General features: G+C 49.9%; 1 protein-coding gene across 6 annotated transcripts in view; it reads right to left on the reverse strand.

Annotated features, from left to right (window-relative positions):
- Positions 1-15,147, reverse strand: part of ndst2a (N-deacetylase/N-sulfotransferase (heparan glucosaminyl) 2a) — a 567,251-nt gene that overhangs the window by 77,985 nt on the left and 474,119 nt on the right. For all 6 annotated transcript variants that reach the window (XM_078199425.1, XM_078199429.1, XM_078199428.1 and 3 more), the window contains one exon: positions 7,366-7,453. In XM_078199425.1, coding sequence (XP_078055551.1) covers positions 7,366-7,453 — 88 coding nt within the window. The remainder of the gene's footprint in view (positions 1-7,365; positions 7,454-15,147) is intronic.

Raw genomic sequence — 15,147 nt, forward strand, 5'->3', positions numbered from 1 at the left:
TGTTGTGTTTCCTATATCACAGCAGCGGCCACGCTCGTTAGAAAGACTTTCTCGTTGGCCGTAACGTGCTTTGGAACAACCTGAGATCATGAAAGGCTCAGTTTAAATGCGAGTCAATCCTTTTCTTATTCATTCATCGGACATTTAAAGTTTATTTATTAGTCACAAGGCGTACATCAACACTGCAATGAAGTTACTGTGAAATTCCCCTGGTCGCCACATTCCAGTGGATACACTGAGGGGGAATTTAGCACGGCCAATGCATCTAACCAGCACGTCTTTCGGACTGCGGGAGGAAACCGGAGCACCCGGAGGAAACCCACACAGACATGGGGAGAACGCGCAAACTCCACGCAGACAGTGACCCAAGTCGGGAATCGAACCCAGGTCCCTGGCGCTGTGAAGCAACAGTGCTAACCTACTGTACGACTGTGCCGCCTATGGGCGTCGCTGGCTAGGCCAGCATTTATTGCCCATCCCTAGTTGCCCTTGAGAAGGTGGTGGTGAGCTGCCTTCTTGAATCGCTGCAGTCCACGTGCTGTAGGTTGACCCACAATGCCGTTAGGGAGGGAATTCCAGGATTTTGACCCAGCGAAGGAACAGCCGATATATTTCCAAGTCAGGATGGTGAGTGGCTTGGAGGGGAACTTGCAGGTGGTGGTGTTCCCATGTATCTGCTGCCCTCGTCCTTCTAGATGGAAGTGGTCGTGGGTTTGGAAGGTGCTGCCTAAGGATCTTTGGTGAATTCCTTATTGAGATACAAACATTCCTTTCGTCGACCTGTGTGATTCAGTCTATTGGGGCCTTAAATAGTCACTAATAAATTCAATAATGAATTCAGGAGAAAGCTCTTTACTCAGCGAGTGCTGAGTACGTGGAATTCACTATCAAGTTTATTGTATTTATTAGTGTCACAAGTAGACTTACATTAACACTGCAATGAAGTTACTGTGAAAATCCCCTAGTCGCCACACTCCGGCGCCTGTCCGGGTACACTGAGGGAGAATTTAGCACGGCCAATCCACCTAACCAGCGCGTCTTTGGACTGTGGGAGGAAACCGGAGCAGCCGGAGGAAACCCACGTAGACACGGGGAGAATGTGCAAACTCCACACAGACAAGTCACCCGAGGCCGGAACTGAAGCCGGGTCCCTGGCGCTGCGAGGCAGCAGTGCCAACCACCGTGCCGCCCTGATCAGTGCAGAACAAGCCAGGAAGCCGAACGTGATGGCAAGAGTGCTGATTCAATGCCAACATGTATCTTGAGCTCTGTTTACACAATCCTCCACCAGCTTAACCACATCTTTAAAAAAAAAAGATCGGCAAATAATCCAGGAAGCTCTGTTTAATCGCACAGCACTGGCAGCTTGCTCAGGTAAAACGATCATTTCTGCTTGGCAATGTTCTCCAGCTCGTAAAACTCTCAAAATGCTGACATGCAGCTGTCAGCCCTGGATTCCCACTTCCTAAATCACTTGCAAGCCACACGTCAACTGTGACAACTTCCCCCATCTGTCAGCCCTGCTTCCTCTCCGTCCTCCGCCATAATTCTCTCGTCTGCCTCTTGCCATTCCTCTCGCTGTTCACCTCCAGGACGGCATTCCCCCAGCTCATGTGAATCCGCCATCTGCTAGACACACACACACAAACAGCAACCAAGTCTCTAATGACCTTGCTACTTGGCTCCCACAGTCAAGAGCCTGCTGCATTCATCAGTTAAGGATTGGGGGTGACTCAGGGTCGATTATTCAGGGAAGCAGTCTGACTGCGCTGCCAGAGCCAGCTTTATTTACAGGAATTCACATCAAAATTACTCATCCTGGCCTCTCTTCCACTCTTATCTCAACGCCCCCGCAGGCCTTCCCCTTCGCAGTGACATCCGCTTCCTCCTTCACCTGAGAACTTCACATCGTGCAACAAGGAAGGTAGACGTCCATACTGTGTCTGGGCCCCTACCACCCCTTCAACTTGTGCAACCTAGGAACAAGTAGCCCTCCCGCCATTCATAGAATCATCCCCACAGTGCAAGAGGAGGCCATTTGGCCCATCGAGTCTGCACCGACTCTCTCTGACAGTGTACCCGACCCAGGACTTTCCCCCCACCCTATTTCCACAACGCCACATATTTACCATGGCTAATCCCCCGAACCTCTGAATCTCTAATCCCCCGAATCTCTGACAGAGTGTCTTACCCAGGTCCTCTCCCTGTAACCCCATCTATTTACCATGGCTAATCCAGCTAAGGAACACGTCTCGGGACACTAAGGGGCAATTTATCATGGCCAATCCACCTAACCTACACATCTTGGGACACTAAGGGGCAATTTATCATGGCCAATCCACCTAACCTACACATCTTGGGACACTAAGGGGCAATTTATCATGGCCAATCCACCTAACCTGCACATCTTGGGATACTAAGGGGCAATTTAGCAGAGCCAATCCACGGCGGCACGGTAGCACAGTGGTTAGCACTGCTGCTTCACAGCTCCAGGGTCCTGGGTTCGATTCCCGGCTCGGGTCACTGTCTGTGTGGAGTTTGCACATTCTCCTCGTGTCTGCGTGGGTTCCCTCCGGGTGCTCCGGTTTCCTCCCACAGTCCAAAGATGTGCAGGTTAGGTTGATTGGCCAGGTTAAAAAATTGCCCCTTAGAGTCCTGAGATGCGTAGGTTAGAGGGATTAGCAGGTAAATATGTGGGGGGAGGGCCTGGGTGGGATTGTGATCGGTGCAGACTCGATGGGCCGAATGGCCTCCTTCTGCACTGTAGGGTTTCTATGATTTCTAACTTGCACATCATTGGATACTCAGAGGCAACGTACCATGGCTAATCCACCTAACCTGCACATTGTTGGACACTAAGGGGTAACGTACCATGGCCAATCTGCACATATTGACCTGCACATCTTTGGACTGTGGGTCTAAACCGGAGGAAACCCACACAGACAGTCACCCAAGGCTGGGATTGAACCCGCGGTTCCTGGCGCTGTGAGGCAGCAGTGCTAACCACTGTGCCACCATGGCAGATCTGCGACCTAACTCCATATCCCTGCCTTTTTCCCATATCCCTGAATAAACTTCTCTGGCAAACATCCATCTGGCACAGCTTTTAAATCATCAACTGCTCCAACACCAGTTGCCATTTACGGATGGGAGCCCCAAACTTCTGCCACATGAAGAGTGTTTCCTAACTTCACTCTTAAAAGAAGTCATACTCTCTCACCGCGGACACTGCCAGACCTGCGGAATATTTCCAGCATTTTGCTTGTATTTCGCTGCTGGCTCTAACTTTGCAGCTATGAGACCCCCTCCCCAGTCTTAGGCCCCCCAACCAGTGCAAATCGTTTCTCTCCATCTACCCTATCAGCTCTCGCCTTAATAGCTGATCTACAATCATCTACTTCAAGACCATTGCCTTGCCCTGTCCCAAATCCTTCGATGTTCTTCCATCTCGCACTCAATCCTCCTCACATTGAAATCGAGCGATGGTTTATCTTGGTGAGAAAGCAGTCATCATTAACCATTTGGGCTAATAACTACTTCAAATTTGCTGTCGCAACACCTGAACAACTCTTGTTTATTTCGGAGATAAATAGGAATTGGAGTGGCACAGTGGCTTAGCACTGCTGCCTCACGGTGCCAGGGTCCCGGGTTCGATTCCCAGCTTGGGCCACTGTCTGTGTGGAGTTTGCACGCTCTCCCCGTGTCTGCGTGGGTTTCCTCCGGGTGCTCCGGTTTCCTCCCACAATCCAAAGGTGTGTAGATTAGGCCGATTGGCCGTGCTAAATTGCCCCTTACTGTCGGAGGATTAGCAGGGTAAATACGTGGGGTTACAGGGATAGGGCCTGGGTGGGATTGTAGTCGGTGCAGGCTCGATGGGCCGAATGGGCTCCTCCTGCACTGTAGGGATTCTATGATTCTTATTTATTAGTTTATGCTTCATTTAGCATCAGAGAAAGTGAAAGATGAGCTTAATCATTCACAGAATTGTTATGGTGCAGAAGATGGCCATTCAGCCCATCACATCTGCACCGGTGCTCCAAAAGAGTGAGGTGACCTAGTGCCATTCTCCTGTCTTTTACCTGCTCCCTTGCGCATTGTTTCAATTTGAATAATCGCCTAATGCCCTCTTGACTGCCTCGATTGAATAGCTGGGACAGGTTCTTTCCCTTGGGCTTCTGTTTTTACTGTAGTAGTCCAGATGGGAGCTTGGACCTAAGCACGGCACGGTGGCACAGTGGTTAGCACTGCTGCCTCACAAGCCAGGGACCCGGGTTCGATTCCCGGCTCAGGTCACTGTCTGTGTGGAGTCTGCACATTCTCCCCGTGTCTGCGTGGGTTTCCTCCGGGTGCTCCAGTTTCCTCCCACACTCCAAAAGACGTGCTGGTTGGGTGCATTGGCCGTGCTAAATTCTCCCTCAGTGTGCCCGAACAGGCGCCAGAGTGTGGCGACTAGGGGATTTTCACAATAACTTCAGTGCAGTGTTAAGAACAAGAACAAAGAACAATACAGCACAGGAACAGGCCCTTCGGCCCTCCAAGCCCGTGCTGCTCTCTGGTACAAACTAGACCATTCTTTTGTATCCCTTCATTCCCACTCCGTTCATATGGCTATCTAGATAAGTCTTAAACGTTCCCAGTGTATCTGCCTCCACCACCTTGCCTGGCAGCGCATTCCAGGCCCCCAGCACCCTCTGTGTAAAATATGTCCTTCTGATATCTGTGTTAAACCTCCCCCCCCTTCACCTTGAACCTATGACCCCATGTAAGCCTACTTGTGACACTAATAAATAATCTGAAATTTAAAGCAAAATCACTGTATGGTGGGCTTTGAGACCTTCAGACAACAAGGTGCTATCTAAATCCTGGGATCTTTCCTTTCCTTAGATGAACTTAGAATCAGAATCGCTACAGTGCAGGAGCCCATTCAGCCCAGCGACTCTGCACCGACCACAATCCCACCCAGGCCCTAGTCCTGTAACCCCACACATTTACCTTGCTAATCCCCTGACACTAAGGGGCAATTTAGCACGGCCAATCAACCTAACCCGCACATCTTTGTAGTGTGGGAAGCAACCAGAGCACCCGAAGGAAACCCACACAGACACGGGGAGAATGTTCAAACGCCACACAGACAGTGACCCAAGCCGGGAATCGAACCCGGGTCCCTGGCGCTGTGAGGGCAGCAGTGCCAACCACTGTGCCACCAAAAGGGTTTTGAAGGACAGGGTGGATAAGGATAAACTGTTCCCACTAGTTGAAGGCTCTAGAACCAGGGACCATAATCTAAAAAATTAGGGCTATGCCATTCAGGAGAGATGTTGGAAAACACTTCACGCAGAGAGTGGGGGAGGTTCGGTTCCTCAAATGGCAGAGGGTGCTGGGTTCAATTGTTAGGTTGAAGCAGGACTATCAATGGATATGGGCCCAGGGTAGGTACGTGGAGTTAGGCAAAAGATCAGCCATGATCTTATTGAATGGCGGAGCAGGCTCAAGGAGTTGAATGGCCTACTTCTGCTCCTATGCTCCTCACCCAAGCACCTTCTAATGCAATCAACCCCATTTCAGTTTGCTCCTATCCTAGGATCATAGGCCTTGGGAGAAATAGGCCATTCGGTCCTTTGAGCCTGCTCCCACCATTGAATGAAATCATTCTTGCTACCAGCCAGGTCGAAGGCCTCACAAACAATGCCACAGCACAGGGAGGATCTCAATTCCAAAGGTGTGCAGTGGACAAATGATTTGTGTATTTAAATTGATTTTTAATTTCAACATTGCTACGTTGCACATATAGTTAGCAAACCAGCATCCTGCAAGCATCCGCTATAAAGGTTGGATGTTGCACTTGTCTGGATGACAATACAGGCCATGGCCAGCATGACACCCCAGTGCAGTACTGAGGGAGTGCAGCACAGTCAGAGGTACTGCCTCTGCTTGAAACCTAGGCATGGTCTGCCTTCCCAGAAGGATGTAAAAGATCTCGGTAGCACTGTTTTGAAGAAGAGCAGCAGGTGAATTCTCCACCAGCGTCCTGGCTCAACCCTCATCACTGAAAAAACATTCACTTAATCTATCGATATCTCTTTTGTAATTTAGTGTTTCCATTCACACTGTTTACAACGCTACCTATCTTTGTGTCATCGACAGATATGTGGCTTTCAACCCCATTAACTAAGCTACTAGTAAAAGTGATGAGTAGTTGAGGCCCAAACACAGATCCTTGTGGCACAGCACAAAGTGAGGTACAAGTTGAGATACGTAACTGGCACGCTCTCACACCCTGGTCAGGGTGAGGAGGAACGGGAGAGCTTTTAAAATTCTATAAAACACACCTGGATACAGCTTGTGGGCAGCTACTGGGAGTGTTTTCCCCGAAATGTGGGCCCCATTTGAAATCATCACTCCTAATCTGCCATTGACACAATGTTCTTAATCCTCCTGTTCAGTCTTGGGAGGCGGCCAGCGGTGGGGAAACAGGACATTTTGTTCAGGTGGCCAAAGTCCAAGTTATCGCCTCCGGTAACAGTGGAGCATAAAGGAATGAAAGCTCTCAGGTTTGTGTAGATTGTCGGCCAAACAATGTGGCCAGTAGTAACCAATCATGATCCATCGTAAATGGAAAACCCATAATCCTCTTTGATGGAGCTTGCTGTGCACTAATTGGCTGCCACCTTCCCTATATTGCAACAATGACTACACTTCAAAAGTGTTGCATTGGTTGCAAAGCTCTTTGGGACATGCGGTGGTTGTGAAAGGTATACCTCTTTCATTAGAGGTATCCACAAGATGGGCCCGGGTTCGAATCCCGCCACAGCAGATGGTGGAATTTGAATTCAAATTAACATATGTGGAATTAAGAATCTACTGATAACCATGAAACCATTGTCGGAAAAACCAATCAGATTCACTAATGTCCTTTAGGGAAGGAAATCTGCCATCCTGATCTGGTCTGGCCTACATGTGACTCCACAGCCACAGCAATGTGGTTGACTCTCAATTGCCCTCAGGCAAGTAGGGATGGGCAATAAATGCTGGCCAGCCAGCGACGCCCATGTCCCACAAATGATTAAAAGATGGTTCCCACATTGAGAGTCATTGCAGGAGATTGGGAAGGCTGGGAGAATAGGGGGGTGGGGGGAGTGTGTGCGTGCATGGTGGGATGGGTGGGAACACAAAGAGTGGTGTTGCATGTTTCTCTTCCAAGTCCGTTCAGGGGGAACTGTCTCTCCAACATGGTTCCAGCCGGACATAACGTCTGGGGAAGAACGAGGAACTAGCTGGCTGTCGGCACGAGAGGTTTAGCCAAGTCTCAGGGGTTCACCAAGGGAGGATGAGAAAGGGAATTTTCTCTTTTAAAACTGTTTTTACCTGTGTGGTAGAACTTCCCAGAGAATCCAAGGTTGAAGGTGAAATTCGGAACCAGGGTCTTGAGTTTGTTTTGTGTGGTCAATAATGCCTGTAAAAAGGGGAGAACACAGAAGACAGCAGGTTAGAACGAGACGAAGCTATCCAAAAATCCACCTGGGAATGAGATGATGAGTTTCCACAGCAAGCAACAGGCAAAGTGTTCATTTTGGTTTTTGGCTTTCTGTTTAGCCCATTCCCTACTCAAATCCCAAGAAACATTGGAAGCTGGATCAATGCTGACCAGGTATATGTACCAATCTTTTTGCATGTGGTAAACTTGCTTGCACAAGCACAGACTTTTTCCATATTTACTCTAATTTGAAAAACATTCGGATCATTAGCCAACAAGATACTGGCAAACAACAAGTCAACTTCCCAGCAAGTCAGTCCATGAGGAAGTTCGTCCCTTCTGTCAGTGACAATGGTGCAGTAGTAATCTCATTGAACTAGTAATCACTAGAATCTCTACAGGATAGGAGGCGGCCATTCGGCCCATCGAGTCGGCACCGACCACAATCCCACCCAGGCCCTATCCCCATAAGCTCACACATTTACCCTGCTAATCCCCCCTCTGCACTAGGGTCAATTTAGCATGGCCAAACAACCTAACCTGCACATCTTTGGACGCCCCACTCTAAAGCTCTGGGGCCATGGGTTCAAATCCCACCACGGCAGCTGGTGCAATTTAAATTTGGCCGATAAAACTGGAATTCAAAGCTGGTCTCAGTAACGGTGACTGTGAAACCCCCAATCATCGATTGTTGCAAAAATCAGTCTCTCCTCACAAGCCAATCCTCTCAACTCCGGAGTCAACCTAGTGAATCTCCTCTGTACCCCCCACCCAGTGCCAGTGTATCCTTTCTCAAATAAGGATGTGCTGAACACACTGGAGTAGGATGTGAACCCACAAACTTCTGACCCCACCCACCGCCACACATGCAAGATACAAAGAAGACCCAAACACCACATTCCACAGGCCCTTAGCGAACATCATCAGAACTGGTCAGAGATCGAATGTAGCCTTTATGAGTGTGCAGGTCTGGATCACCACTTCCCCGAAATAACCACATAGAACATAGAACAGTACAGCACAGAACAGGCCCTTCAGCCCACGATGTTGTGCCGAGCTTTATCTGAAACCAAGATCAAGCTATCCCACTCCCTATCATCCTGGTGTGCTCCATGTGCCTATCCAATAACCGCTTAAATGTTCCTAAAGTGTCTGACTCCACTATCACTGCAGGCAGTCCATTCCACACCCCAACCACTCTCTATGTAAAGAACCTACCTCTGATATCCTTCCTGTATCTCCCACCACGAACCCTATAGTTATGCCCCCTTGTAATAGCTCCATCCACCCGAGGAAATAGTCTTTGAACGTTCACTCTATCTATCCCCTTCATTATTTTATAAACCTCTATTAAGTCTCCCCTCAGCCTCCTCCGCTCCAGAGAGAACAGCCCTAGCTCCCTCAACCTTTCCTCATAAGACCTACCCTCCAAACCAGGCAGCATCCTGGTAAATCTCCTCTGCACTCTTTCCAGTGCTTCCACATCCTTCCTATAGTGAGGTGACCAGAACTGCACACAATACTCCAAATGTGGTCTCACCAAGGTCCTGTACAGTTGCAGCATAACCCCACGGCTCTTAAACTCCAACCCCCTGTTAATAAAAGCTAACACACTATAGGCCTTCTTCACAACTCTATCCACTTGAGTGGCAACCTTTAGAGATCTGTGGATATGAACCCCAAGATCTCTCTGTTCCTCCACAGTCTTCAGAACCCTACCTTTGACCCTGTAATCCACATTTAAATTTGTCCTACCAAAATGAATCACCTCACATTTATCAGGGTTAAACTCCATTTGCCATTTTTCAGCCCAGCTTTGCATCCTATCTATGTCTCTTTGCAGCCTACAACAGCCCTCCACCTCATCCACTACTCCACCAATCTTGGTGTCATCAGCAAATTTACTGATCCACCCTTCAGCCCCCCCTCTAAGTCATTAATAAAAATCACAAAGAGTAGAGGACCAAGCACTGATCTCTGCGGCACTCCGCTAGCAACCTGCCTCCAATCCAAAAATTTTCCATCGACCACCACCCTCTGTCTTCGATCAGACAGCCAGTTACCTATCCAATCGGCCAACTTTCCCTCTAGCCAAACACCTCCTCACTTTCATCATAAGCCGACCATGGGGGACCTTATCAAACGCCTTACTAAAATCCATGTATATGACATCAACTGCCCTACCTACATCAACACACTTAGTTACCTCCTCAAAAAATTCTATCAAATTTGTGAGGCACGACTTGCCCTTCACGAATCCATGCTGACTATCCCGGATTAATCCGCATCTTTCTAAATGGTCGTAAATCCCATCTCCAAGGACCTTTTCCATCAATTTACCAACCACCGAAGTAAGACTAACCGGTCTATAATTACCAGGGTCATTTCTATTCCCTTTCTTAAACAGAGGAACAACATTCGCCATTCTCCAGTCCTCTGGCACCATCCCCGTGGACAGCGAGGACCCAAAGATCAAAGCCAAAGGCTCTGCAATCTCATCCCTTGCCTCCCAAAGAATCCTAGGATACATTTCATCAGGCCCAGGGGACTTATCGACCTTCAGTTTATTCAAAACTGCCAGGACATCCTCCCTCCGAACATCTATTTTCTCCAGCCTATTAGCCTGTAACACCTTCTCTTCCTCAAAAACATGGCCCCTCTCCTTGGTGAACACTGAAGAAAAGTATTCATTCATCACCTCGCCTATCTCTACTGACTCCATACACAAGTTCCCACTACTGTCCTTGACCGGCCCTAACCTCACCCTGGTCATTCTTTTATTCCTCACATAAGAGTAAAAAGCCTTGGGGTTTTCCTTGATCCGACCCGCCAAGGACTTCTCGTGTCCCCTCCTAGCTCTCCTAAGCCCCTTTTTCAGCTCATTCCTTGCTAACTTGTAACCCTCAATCGAGCCATCTGAACCTTATTTCCTCATCCCTACATAAGCTTCCCTCTTCCTTTTCACAAGACATTCCACCTCTTTCGTGAACCATGGTTCCCTCACTCGGCCATTTCCTCCCTGCCTGACAGGGACATACCTATCAAGGACACCCAGTATTTGTTCCTTGAAAAAGTTCCACTTTTCATTAGTTCCTCTAAATATCATCCCCTAAATAACCACAGCAACTCTCCATTCAAAAAGTAATTTATTTGATTGCAAAGTCCTTGGGATGCTTCAGAAAGTAATCAGACAGAATATAAATCAGAGTTATTTTTTTCTTGGGCAAGTTCCTTTTTGCTCCATTGATTCAACTTCTAACACTCCTGTTTAGCAAATCACACCGGCTGTTTCGACTTAAAGCTTGAACTGACGTTTTGCTTTAATTGTCAATGAGCAGTAGCTGAATCCAAAGCATGGTGCTGACTGTTAGCGAGGATTCGAATGAAGCAAGTTGAATGCTGCCTCAAATGATTCACGCGCCTGCTTCATTGAACTGGCTTCTCTGGGAACGCTCGGATTGAGGTTCTGCCCATCTCCATCTGTCTCTTTAATCCTGTGCACCTTGCTGGCTCTCCCCTCTCCTCCTCCACTCCCTCTCTCTCTCCTCCACTCCCTCTCTCCCTCCTCCACTCCCCCCCCTCCCTCCTCCACTCCCCCCCTCTTTCTCTCCTCCACTCCCCCCCTCTCTCTCTCTCCTCCACTCCCCCCCGTCTCTCTCTCCTCCAACCCCCCCTCTCTCTCTCTCCTTCACTCCCCCCTCTCTCTCTCTCCTCCACTCCCCCTCTCTCTCTCTCCTCCTCTCCCCCCTCTCTCTCTCTCCTCCTCTCCCCCTCTCTCTCTCTCCTCCACTCCCCCTCTCTCTCTCCTCCACTCCCCCCCCTCTCTCCTCCACTCCCCCTCTCTCTCTCTCTCCTCCACTCCCATCTCTCCTCCCCTCCCCCTCTCTCTCTCCTCCACTTCCCTCTCTCTCTCTCCCCCTCTCTCTCCACTCCTCCCCCCCTTGTTCTCCACTTTCCCCCTCTCTCTCCTCCACGCCTCCCCCCTCTCTCCTCCACTCCCCCTCTCTCTCCAACTCCTCCACTCCCCCCCCCCTCTCTCTCTCCCTCTCTCCTCCACTCCCCCTCTCTCTCTCTCTCCTCCACTCCCCCCCTCTCTCTCTCTCCTCCAACCCCCCCTCTCTCTCTCTCTCCTCCAACCCCCCCTCTCTCTCTCCTCCACTCCCCCCTCTCTCTCTCTCTCCTCCAACCCCCCCTCTCTCTCTCTCCTCCACTCCCCCCCTCTCTCTCCCTCCACTCCCCCCTTCTCTCTCTCTCTCCTCCACTCCCCCCCTCTCTCTCTCTCTCCTCCACTCCCCCCTCTCTCTCTCTCCTCCACTCCCCCCCTCTCTCTCTCCTCCACTCCCCCCCCCTCTCTCTCTCCTCCACTCCCCCTCTCTCTCTCTCTCCTCCTCTCCCCCTCTCTCTCTCTCTCCTCCACTCCCCCTCTCTCTCTCTCTCCTCCACTCCCCCTCTCTCTCTCTCTCCTCCACTCCCCCTCTCTCTCTCTCTCCTCCACTCCCCCTCTCTCTCTCTCTCCTCCTCTCCCCCTCTCTCTCTCTCTCCTCCACTCCCCCTCTCTCTCTCTCTCCTCCACTCCCCCTCTCTCTCTCTCTCCTCCACTCCCCCTCTCTCTCTCTCTCCTCCACTCCCCCTCTCTCTCTCTCTCCTCCACTCCCCTCTCTCTCTCTCTCCTCCACTCCCCCTCTCTCTCTCTCTCCTCCACTCCCCCCTCTCTCTCTCTCTCCTCCACTCCCCCTCTCTCTCTCTCTCCTCCACTCCCCCTCTCTCTCTCTCTCCTCCACTCCCCTCTCTCTCTCTCTCTCCTCCACTCCCCCTCTCTCTCTCTCTCCTCCACTCCCCCCCTCTCTCTCTCTCCCCTCCCCCCTCTCTCTCCTCCACTTCCCTCTCTCTCCACTCCCCCACCCCCTCTCTCTCCTCCACTCCCCCACCCCCTCTCTCTCCTCCACTCCCCCTCTCCGTCTCTCTCCTCCACTCCCCTCTCTCACAAGCTGCGCACCTCTTTAACAGTCCCTAGTCGTGTCCAATTAAATCTCACTTCATCCTCTGCTGTGGCTGCCTGACCTGCGGAGTTTTTTCCAGCAGGGGAGGCAGTGGTGTAAAGGTATCGTCACTGGACTAGTAATCTGGAGAGCTGGGGACCCGGGTTCGAATCCCACTGTGGCAGATGGTGAAATCTGAATGCAGTAACAATTTAAACGTTATCTCTCAGTGTGACAATTAGGCTTACGCTAACACTTAACTTGAGTTATAAGGAGAGGCTGAATAGACTGGGACTTTTTTCTCTGGATCGTAGGAGGCTTAGGGATGATCTTATAGAGGTCTATAAAATAATGAGGGGCACAGATCAGCTAGATAGTCAATATCTTTTCCCAAAGGTAGGGGAGTCTAAAACGAGAGGGCATAGATTTAAGGTGAGAGTGGAGAGACACAAAAGTGTCCAGAGAGGCAATTCTTTCAAACAGAGGGTGGTGAGTGTCTGGAACAAGCTGCCAGAGGCAGTAGTAGAGGCGGGTACAATTTAGTCTTTTAAAAAGCGTTTAGACAGTTACATGGGTACGATGGGTATAGAGGGATATGGGCTAAATGCGGGCAATTGGGACTAGCTTTGGGGTTTAAAAAAAAGGGTGGCATGGACAAGTTGGGCCGAAGGGTCTGTTTCCATGCTGTAAACCTCTATGACTGCAATGAAGTTACTGTAAAAATCCCCGAGTCGCCACACTCCGGCGCCTGTTCGGGTAACACTGAAGGAGAATTTAGCACAGACAATGCACCTAACCCGCACATCTTTTGGACCGCCGGAGGAAACCGGAGCACCCGGAGGAAACCCACGCAGACACAGGGAGAACGTGCAGACTCCGCACAGACAGTCACCCAAGCAGGGAATCGAACCCGGGTCCCTGGCGCTGTGGGGCAGCAGTGCTAACCCACTGTGCCGCCCGTTTAAACGTTCACTGTTATTTTCGATGCAAATTATTCAATACAAGCTCCTTTTACTCCGCTTTGAATAACGACTCCTGAAAAGAAAGCCCCATTTATCACGACACCAATTTTCCATCTTTCACCTCCCAATTATAGCGGGACTGCCCTTGTGGAAAATGAGATGCAGGTGGGACAATATACATCCCAAACCAATGGAGCTGAAAACTCAAAAGTAATTACAAAGGTTAGCTCCTGACATTGGGAACATTATTCGTCTTAATATTTAACTGGTGGCAAACACTGGCTCCTGGCGCCATGCTTAATTACACGTCCATTGTGAGTGTGCAGACCTGAAAATGGTCCCCAGCAGTGATCCAAGTGTTGCCCCTCGCACAATAAGTTACAAGTTTGGTTCAGAATGTATTTAAGTGGAGGAAGAAAGCAAAGGAGCACGGGGCCCATTCCATAAAACAGGTTTGAAGAACCCTCCTTTATATAATGGCTCAAGGTGATTTACCTTTACCGAGGGGCGGCACGGTGGCACAGCGGTTAGCGCTGCTGCCTCACAGAACCCGGGTTCAATTCCGGCCTCAGGAGACTGTTCTGTGTGGAGTTTGCACATTCTCCCCGTGTCTGCGTGGGTTTCCTCCGGGTGCTCCGGTTTCCTCCCACAGTCCAAAGATGTGCAGGTTAGGTAGATTGGCCGTGCTAAATTGCCCCTTAGTGTCAGGGGGGTTAGCTAGGGTAAATGCATGGGGTTATGGGGACAGGGGCTGGGTGGGAGGGGTGGGCCTGGAATGTTCTAGGCCTTGATGTTAACAGTCAATCCTTAACAAAGAGATGTATGTAATGTTCACAAGCGACTGTGATTGTCCACATTTAATGAGGCAACAGCTGAAGTTTCAGTTCAGTCTGGAATTAAATACTGCCATGGACGGCACAGTGGAAACAGTGATTAGCACGGCTGCCTCACAGCGTCAGGGACCCGGGTTCGATTCCTGGCTTGGGTCACTGTTTGTGTGGAGTCTGCACGTTCTCCCCATGTCTGCGTGGGTTTCCTCCGGGTGCTCCGGTTTCCTCCCACAGTCAAAGATGTGATGGTTAGGTTAATTGACCAGGCTAAGTTGCCCCTTAGTGTCAGGGGGACTAGCTAGGGTTAAATGCATGGGGTTATGGGGATAGAGCCTGGGTGGGATTGTAGTCGGTGTAGACTCGATGGGCCGAATGGCCTCCTCCTGCACTGTAGGGATTCTAGGACTCTATGATTCTATGATTTTAAGATTATTGGCTTTGGGGAGAAGCAGATTCACTAGAATGCTACCAGGAAGAGAAGGATTAAACTACGAGGACAGGTTGCATCGACGAGCATTGTATTCTGTTGTTTTTCGAGGATTAAGGATCGCGTTGCGATGTTTCTGATTGAAGGAGTTGCAGAGTGGAGAGAGAGGGGGAAACTATTTGCTCGGGTGGGAGAAAGTCCAGGAGGAGGAGGGGGTATCACCTGAAAATTAGAGCCAGCCCATTTAAGGGTGATGTCGGGAAGTACAAATGGTGAAGATCTGGAAATTACCCCCACGTAGGCCTTTGAGGCGAAATTGTAAAGAGATATGGAATTAAGGCGGGAAACAACATTTTTATCAATTCACTGGATGTGGGCAATGCCAGAATTAATCACCCATCTCTAAACACCTTTGAGAATCTTCCAGAAAACAGAGTGGCTTCTCGTGGAGTCACATAGAGGCCAGGTCAGATAA

The sequence above is a fragment of the Mustelus asterias genome, chromosome 28, assembly GCF_964213995.1.
Source record: "Mustelus asterias chromosome 28, sMusAst1.hap1.1, whole genome shotgun sequence".
NCBI lineage: Eukaryota > Metazoa > Chordata > Chondrichthyes > Carcharhiniformes > Triakidae > Mustelus > Mustelus asterias.